Below are 9358 nucleotides of genomic sequence, written 5' to 3' on the forward strand. Positions count from 1 at the left end.
GGGGAAGTCGATCTCTGGCTCCCAATCTTGATCCTCCTTGATCTCAGATTGCAAATGCCTTAGCAGACCAGGTGCTCAGGAGCAGCAGCAGCAGCAGCAGCAGGCCCTTGCTTTCACATCCTGCACGTGAGCTCCCAAAGGCACCTGGTGGGCCACTGCGAGTAGCAGAGTGCTGGACCAGATGGACTCTTATTTGTCGCAAAGGACCCATACGTTCTTACGTTCTTATATGCTGCCTTCCTGACTCTTCACCTGGGACCCCCAAGAATAACAATCCAAAACATCAAAAGCAACTACGGAACTATTATAGTGCCACAAAAAACAGTGCGCAAACCACGTCAGAAAGACAACACCGTTCACTGAATACACACAACAATCCTCAGCAGCGATCTACCCCCTCCTCACCCCCAAAAGGAGAAGAAGGGCTCCTTTTGGGCACCAAGTCTTTAAACCTGCATCGGTTTTCAGGGACCAGAAAGACTACATCATGGAAGAATAAAAACACCTTTGTCTCAGGGTCTGATGAATCCCAGGCGCCAAGGTACCTGGAGATTTTGTTGAGGGATCAAGTCTTTTCAGCAGTCGTTTTTTGCAAGGGTTTGTTTGGTCGGCAAGTTTTCTAGGCAAGAGGCACTCAGTTGTTTGGAAGATGCTGCCACAGGAGGTGTTGATGGCCACTAACCTGGATAGCTTTAAAAAGGGCTTGGACAGATTTATGGAGGAGAAGTCGATCTAGGGCTACCAATCTTGATCCTCCTTGATCTCAGATTGCAAATGCCTTAGCAGACCAGGTGCTCGGGAGCGGCAGCAGCAGAAGGTCATTGCTTTCACATCCTGCAAAAGTGGGCCACGGCGAGTAGCAGAGTGCTGGACTAGATGGACTCTGATCCAGCAGGCTCTTTCTTATGTTCTTATAGGTGGTTTGCCGTTGCCCGCCTCCACGTCACACCCCTGGTATTCCTTGGAGGTCTCCCATCCAAACACTTCCCAAGGTCAAGGCTGAGAGTGCGGGACTGGGCCAAGGTCACCCAGCAAGTTTCTACGGCACAAGTGGGGATCTGAACCAAGGTTGCCCAGATCCCAGCCCAATACCTTAACCGCTGCCCCAGGGCCCCCCAGCGATTCCCAGCAAGAGCGCAAAACGTACTCGGTTGAGAGACGGAGATTATTTTTTGTTACGATGAAAAGCATATTTCACATTTATTTAAATGCCACAAATGCTTGTTACAGCTTTTTTTAAAAAATGGCAAGAACTACGCTTTTTAGTAGCAACCATCAGAAAGCGCTGTCATGAAAACAGAGAAGACCTTGAAGGCTGACAAAAGTAAGGGCGGCCCCTACATTTCTGGGGCGGCTTGTGAAGCTGAAGATTTATCAAGGTTGGCTTTCTGGTGTTATAAGCAGTGACGCAGGAGGTTAAGAGCTCATGCATCTAATCTGGAGGAACCGGGTTTGATTCCCAGCTCTGCCGCCTGAGCTGTGGAGGCTTATCTGGGGAATTCAGATTAGCCTGTACACTCCCACACACGCCAGCTGGGTGACCTTGGGCTAGTCACAGCTTCTTGGAGCTCTCTCAGCCCCACCTACCTCACAGGGTGTTTGTTGTGAGGGGGGAAGGGCAAGGAGACTGTCAGCCCTTTGAGTCTCCTGCAGGAGAGAAAGGGGGGATATAAATCTAAACTCTTTTTCTTCTTCCTGTCTGTTTTGGCTACAGCAGGCTTCCCATGGACTGGATGCGTTGCCATCATCAGACATAAGCTCAACAGGACTGATGGTTTTCTGACCCACCCACCCCCCAGAGGCCTTAAAGCCCCTCCCCTGGGACAGCCATGGCTAGCCTGATCTCATCACCACTCAGAAGCTATGGAGGGTCAGCCCTGATTTGCATTTGGATGGGTTGTCATGTGGAGGAAGGCAATGGCAAGCGACTTCTGTTAAGTCTCCTGGTTTGAAAACCGCCCACCAGGAGGGTCAAAGATGTGGCTTGGGGGTAAATTTGGCCCTGTGGGGGAGCTTATCAGGCTCATGAGCCAGTTGAGGCAAGCACCCCCTCTTGCTTCCGACCTGGCCTGTGAGTCTGCTGTGGCCTTACCAATCCAGGCTCCTACCCACCCCGCTCCCATTCTGGCCTGGCAAACCTGTTACTGGTTTGCCAGGCCCAGAGCCACCCCCACCCAGAGCTGATCTGGGCTGGCTGGCAAGGTTACTGGAGGCTTGCCAGCTCCAGCAGCCACCTCCTCTCAGTTCCAGCCACCTCCGCCAGGGCTGTTCCAGGATGGCAAGATTGCTGAGGGCTCACCAGCTGCAGCAGCCACCCCCGACCGGTACCGACCACCTCCCCCAGTGCTGTGTCTGTGCTGATGAGCCCCCAATGAGCTGGGCCGGCGAGCCTGCTGGGGGCACGCCAACCGAGGCAGCCACAGACACACACACACCCACGCCTGCCCCAACCGTGTCACATTTACGTCATATCCGATCCTCATAGCAAATGTGTTCAACACCCCAGCCCTACAGGATCGCCGGAAGTTAACTGCGACTTGACGTCACTTGATACCCACACAGAGGCCTTAAAAATGCTCGTCACCACAAACGGCATTTTCACCTATCCTCGGTTGCTATTTCTGAGAACGGCTGCTGAGCTTCTCCATCTCCTTCCCAGGTCTGCAAAAGAACATCGCAAGCCAAGCCTTCTGACCACAAGACTCCTTTCCTCGCCTCCCTGTGCATTTAAAAGAAGTCCCTGTAATTTCCAGTCCACAAGGGCACACGCGACAATAAAAGTTCATGCTTTGTTAGAAACGCGCTTTGATTTTTGCTGTCACCAACTAATGCCGCAGCCTTTCTGGAATAATGATTTCCCGCTACCTGGAAAAAAAACAGCAAAACATACACAGCTGCTTTCAGTGCCTACTCTTTAGGTAGGTTAATTTAAGCACTGAGGTTAACAGCCCAGAGGTTGTTCATGGACTACAATTCCTATCAGCCCCTGCCAGCATGGCCAATTTGACATGCTAGCAGGGGCTGATGGGAATTGTAGTCCATGAACATCTGGAGCACCATAGGTCGGCCACCCCTGTTCTAATATCCCTCCAAAACATTCACCTTCAACAATACATTTACTTTGGAATTATTTGTTTAATTTATACATAAATGTGACAGCTGACACCATTCCCCTCTCCTCCATTTTATTCCCACAACAACCCTGCAAGGCAGGTTAGGCTGAGAGTAGGTGACTGGCCTTCCATGGCAGAGCAGGGGTTGGAATCTGGGTCACCCAGATCCTACTCTGGCAGTCCAACCCAGTGATGGCAAACCTACGCTCACCTGCCAAAGGTGACACGGCACAACGTTTTGGGTGATATGTCAATGCTCACCAGCACCCAACAACAGCTATTCTCCCCGTTTGAGTCATTTTTGCAATTATTTGGTATTTCTCACTATAATACATAGCACCACACATGATTGAATTGGACTTTAAAAAAAATGATTGTGCAAAAAACTGTTCTTTGTTCGGGGACGTGGGGGGAAGACAAGCCAGCAGAGTCAAGTTTGGCATTTTCTGAATTTCTGACACACCGAGCCCAAAAGGCGGCCCATCACTGACTGGTATCACCACTACTGGCTTGCGACTCGCCCTCGACAACATAGTGATCCCGCACTTCCTCCAAAAGTCAGCCAGGAATGTTTACATGAGTTACGAACCAAAGAGGCTGAGAAGTCTAATATAAATCTGTCAAAACGTATTAAATATACATGGAATTAAACTGTGCTGAACTCCTAAGAGTAGAAAACTATGCATACAAATCTAATAAAAAATATAAATCAATATCTAAAACCCCTAAATGCATAAAATAGAAATATAAAATCTCCACTGAAAAATAAATCAATATCAAAAACACCTAAAACATCACAATATCACAAAATATACCTCAGGATCATAGACAAAATATCCCAGAATCTACCCAAAAAACACCTGTTTCAATTCCAATCTTCTTCAGAGGTTAATAAATACTCCTCACACACACAGAGATAATATCCATATGTACAACCTTATTTACAGCCCAGTAGGCTTTATATAGGTCAAAAAGATAATGATGTTCCCATAAATATCTAAGGTTTATATTGTGAATTCCAAATTCCTCCCCTTCTTCCATCATCCCGACAGTGATGGTAAGATGTACGATGGGACAGGGTTGATATTTTTAGACTACGTAGGGATCTTTCGGATACTCAATTTTTCGCCATCGTTATGTTTATTGTGTTTTAAATTTAATTGTTATGACTGCATTTATGTATTTATTTATTGCGAGATTTATATACCATCCTTCCCTAGGTTAGGTGAAGGGCTGTTTCCAATTGTCAACAAAACAAGACATAGTAAAACAATTCATAACAGACCCCTTATCAATAATTTAAAACTCCATTTTCTTTGTAAGCCGCCGTGAGCCTGGCTTCGGTCAAGATGGGCAGGGTAGTAAATTTAATAAAATAAAGTTCATCTCCAGCAGGTAAGTTTCATGACAGTCTAAGATTTCTTTCAATGGTGAAATATTTCTTTCGATATATATAATTAAATGCATTCTGCCAAACTTTAAAAAATATTATCATAACGGAGAAAATTGTGAAAACCAAATTAAATTGCCTATAGGGTCATTGATTATTTCCCATCAATATACTAAATATATATGTCAATATGTATGTTAAGCAGATCCAAGAAACACTATTATGATTTATATTTTACAATTTCACTTAGTTATCCCTATCTTTCTTTTGTAACTCCCAAATATCTTTATTCCCCTCTGTAATTCTTTATCAAAAATAAGTTTTTGTTTTTAAAAAATGACAGCCAGGGATCATTTTTAAAATGACAAAATATTGCTTCCTCTACGTAAAACTGAATGCATTCTGCCGAACTTTGTTCAAAACTTCTCATAATAATTGTTTACAATATTAGTCATAGCTTTGTTTATTATAATTAGCGATAACAGGTTATAATTATTGTTCTTTAAATTATAATAATTAAAATATGGAGTGATAATATTGTTAAAACCTAATTAGGTTGCTCCTGTGATCAATGATTATTTCCCTCCAGTATATTACTCGATAAGAAGATCCACGAAACCCTATTTTATGGTTTACATTTTCTAGCCTCCCCAAGTCCCCCTTTTCTCTTTCTTTTGTAATTCCCCAAAATCCTTTTTTCCTCCTTGGGTAATTCTTTATTTATTAAAAAAAACAATTACTTCGAGAAAGAAAACCCAAATGGCAGCTGGGGGCTGTTTCCGTGGGTCTCCCCCCCTCCCCCGCGCCACCACAACAACCCCGCAGGGTAGGCCGGGCTGAGGCAGGACGACCGGCGGGAAGCCGCTCCCTGGTCGGCGGAGGGGGCTCCTCGGCCTCCCGGCCTGCCTCCCCACTCGCCCCTCCCCCTCCCCCCCACCCCCAGGTTATTTGAGGAGGGGGCGACGGGTGGGCCCGGGGCCTCCTCCGGCCCGCGCAGGGGCGGCTGAGGGGGGGCGGCGGCGGCGGCGGCGGCGAAGGGACTCACTCGGGCAGGTAAGTGGAGGAGAAGCTGCTCCAGCGGTGCAGGGCGTAGGCCAAGACGCGGCTCTCGGGGGCGCCCGCCGGACACAGGCCCAACACCCCCGCAGCCGCCGCCATCGCCGCCGCCATCTTGCCAGACGGGGAGGAGACGGGCACCCTAGAGGCCCTGGCAGGCGGAGGAGAGAGGCACTTCCGGTTGCCGCCCGGACGGCCGCCATCTGCGGGATGCGCGCGCCACGTCCGGCGCTGCTCCACTCAGGCGTCGATTGGGAACCGGAAGTCTCTACGATCAGCGTCACCGTCTAGCCGGAGAAGGGTGGAAGGGAGAGCGACGGCCGTTCTTAAAGGGGCCGCACCGCTCAGGCCGTTTCCGGCGGGATTGCAGGCTCCGCGGGGCGCAGACTTGGGCTCTTTTGGCAGAAGTGCTAAGGAGATGGGCAGAGGTGGGATTCAGGGGGTTCCAAAGGTTCTGTAGAACCTGTTGTTAAAATTTCTTTTTCACTTTTTTAATACTTAAAATATTTCTAATTAAGTATTAATATTTTCAATACTTAAAAAAAGTGACATGAAAAATATTTTTAAAATACTTTTAAACAGTCATTATTTGAATCCCACCACCATCGGAGCCTGTTGTTAAAATGTTTGTTCTTCTTCTTCCCCTCTTTCTCTCCTCAAAAGGGCTTACAATCTCCTTTCCCTTCCCACCTCCCAACAAACACCCTGTGAGGTGGGTGGGGCTGAGTGAACTCCGAAGAACTGTGACTAGCCCAAGGTCACTCAGCTGGCATGTGTTGGAGTGCACAAGCTAATCTGGTTCCCCAGATAAGCCTCCACAGCTCACGTGGCAGAGAAGGAATCAAACCTAGTTCTCCAGGTTAGAGTGCACCTGCTCTTAACCACTACACCACACTGAGTATCAATTGACAAAATTGATCTATTGTGAGCTTTTCTGTCTAAATGTTTTTTTGTTTTACTTCTAACATTAATGATGATTGGTTCTTTTTTTAATTACCCTTTCCAGCCACTTTGACTGCTGTTCAGGCTGAAAGGCTGGGTTAGAAACATTTTTAATTTTAAAAAAGGTTAAATAAATAGAATACACCAGTGATGGTGAACCTTTTTGAGGTCGAGTGCCCAAATTGCAACCCAAAACCCACTTATGTATCACAAAGTGCCAACACGGCAATTTAACCTGAATACTGAGGTTTTAGTTTAGAAAAAGCAGTTGGCTTCGAGGCGTGCGTTACTCCGGAGTAAGCTTGGTGGTAGTCAGTGGCTTTGCTTTGAAGCAACTGTGCAACTCTTCCAACGGGTGAATCACGACTCAAAAGTAAGCCCCATTGCCAGCAACCGAGCTTACTCCCAGGTAAAGGATCGTGCTTTAGTTCTTCACATGAAAATCAGTGGGGTTTAACAGCGCTTAACAGGGTTACCTACACTGCTTCCCCAAAACTAAGTCTTAGGTTTAATGCTAATAATCGAGCCCAGCGGCCCAGGCCAGCCTAGATGTGTGGGGGGGGGGGATTCTGTGCGTGCCCACACAGAGGGCTCTGAGTGCCACCTCTGGCACCCGTGCCATAGGTTCGCCACCACTGGAATACACACTCCCTCCCCCCGCCCCCCCCATCTAAACCAAGATCCAAACAAATTCTTCCATGCAAGCCTGCAGCATTGGAACAGGTGCAAAGATGCTGCCCGATCCCTCCAGAGATGTGAATTAGCGCTGAATGGAATGTGACCAGCTCAATTAGGCTTGCTCGTACTGATTAATGAGACACAACACACGCAGCCGCACAGAAGAAGGAAACCCACAACAAGGCGAGGATCGAGGCGCAAAATGTGGCAATTATCTAAACCAGCTCGGCCCAACCTCTCTCCACCTAGCCCTCAGGCGTGCCGACGAAAAGCAAAGCCGTTCGGCTCCCTTAGGGAAAATGCCGGTAGCTCGGAGGAATAAAAGCTGGAATAAAAATAACCGCAGCTGAACTAGAAATGTCCAGAGAGGAGAAAATGATGAAAGTCACTTTGGCTTAGAGGCTGCCTGCTCCAAATGTGGAGGTTCCCTTTACTTGCCACGACTAGTAGCCGCTGATAGACCTTTCCTCCAACTACTGCGGAGAAAGCTGGGACGGAAAAATCCGCCGTAGGTGCAATGGATCTGTTTACTTGCTCGATTTATTGCCTGCCTTTCTGGCTGAGAATCCCGGCACAATGCAGAATAGAAACACAGAATAGAAACAGACAGCATAAAATATGCAGTGAACAATGGAATAGAACTCGGTTTAAAGAACTGGAAAGCAACGGAGGCAAGAAACTGTCCATAGGAGCAGCAGTGGCGTAGGAGGTTAAGAGCTCGTGTATCTAATCTGGAGGAACCGGGTTTGATTCCCTGCTCTGCCGCCTGAGCTATGGAGGCTTATCTGGGGAATTCAGATTAGCCTGGGCACTCCCACACATGCTAGCTGGGTGACCTTGGGCTAGTCACAGCTTCTCGGAGCTCTCTCAGCCCCACCCACCTCACAGGGTGTTTGTTGTGAGGGGGGAAGGGCAAGGAGATTGTCAGCCCCTTTGAGTCTCCTGCAGGAGAGAAAGGGGGGATATAAATCCAAACTCTTCTTCTTCTTCTTCTTCTTCATAGCATGATATATGGTAAATCTTCCAGTTCTCAAACAGCAGCTTGTCAGGGATTGCTCATCTAGGCACTGAACAGGGGATTGGACTAGATGGCCTCTATGGATCCTTCCAGCTCTAGCCAGCATGATGTGGTGTTTCAGAGCAGTTGCACCCTAATCTGGAGACCCCGCTCTGCCACTTGAGCTGTGGAGGGTTATCTGGGGAGCCAGATTAGCTTATGCATTCCAACACATGCCAGCTGAGTGACCTTGGGCTAGTCACGGTTCTTCGGAGCTCTCTCAGCCCCACCCACCTCACACGGTGTTTGTTGGGAGGTGGGAAGGGAAAGGAGATTGTGAGCCCTTTTGAGTCTCCTTACAGGAGAGAAAGGGGGGGGAGAAGAAGAAGAAGAAGTAGAAGTAGTAGTAGTAGTAGTAGTAGAAGAAGAAGAAGAAGAAGAAAACTCTTTTTCTTCACCTCTTCTATAATTCTATGAAACCATATAGAAAGTAGATGACAATACAATATAAGCAGGGTGGCATCTGCAATAATCATCGCACTAGACAACAATCCTACACTCAGACTCAGTGGTGGGATCCAAAAATTTTAGTAACAGATTCCCATGGTGGTGGGATTCAAACTGTGGCATAGCGCCAATGGGGCTGGGCGGAGCATGGAGGAGGTGTGGCTGGGCATTCCTGGGCGGGGCTGTGGCAAGGACGCAGCCGCTGCGCTCAATCATGGCTGAGAAACGAAAGAATGCGAGCGCAGGCTGCCACCCACCTGCCTTGATGCACCTCCTGCTAGACTGCTTCAAGTTCTGCGCGCTACTGCTGAGAGGAGGGGCGTAACTAAGGCAAAAATCATGTGGCAAAATCACCCATTAGTAACCCCCTCTCGGCACACACAAATAATTAGCAACCTACTCTCGGGAACCTGTGAGAACCTGCTGGATCCCACCTCTGCTCAGACTGTTGTATTTGGCTACAGACTAATCCCTTTATTTCACGGTATCTCTTCTGGAACATTTCTGAAGAACGATAGAAGCAAGGGGGGGGTGTTGTCTTCTGGCAGGCTTTTTCCCAAGCTGTGAGCCATCACCGAGAATGTCCAATGACAGGTCACCGCCAATCTTATCCATTTGGAGCATAGCAACCTCAGAATGGTTTGTTTGGACAAGCGGTAAACGGAGAACTCAAAC

At 47.9% G+C, this 9358-nt stretch overlaps 1 protein-coding gene across 1 annotated transcript in view; it reads right to left on the reverse strand.

Moving 5' to 3' along the window:
- MKLN1 (muskelin 1) overlaps window positions 1-5697 on the reverse strand; it is a 93514-nt gene extending 87817 nt beyond the window's left edge. The window contains exon 1 of the mRNA XM_048501479.1: window positions 5549-5697. Within this exon, the coding sequence (XP_048357436.1) occupies window positions 5549-5673 (125 nt within the window). The 5' untranslated portion in view covers window positions 5674-5697. The remainder of the gene's footprint in view (window positions 1-5548) is intronic.
- Window positions 5698-9358: the final 3661 nt, after the last annotated feature.

This window comes from Sphaerodactylus townsendi, linkage group LG06 (assembly GCF_021028975.2).
Source record: "Sphaerodactylus townsendi isolate TG3544 linkage group LG06, MPM_Stown_v2.3, whole genome shotgun sequence".
Classification (NCBI taxonomy): domain Eukaryota; kingdom Metazoa; phylum Chordata; class Lepidosauria; order Squamata; family Sphaerodactylidae; genus Sphaerodactylus; species Sphaerodactylus townsendi.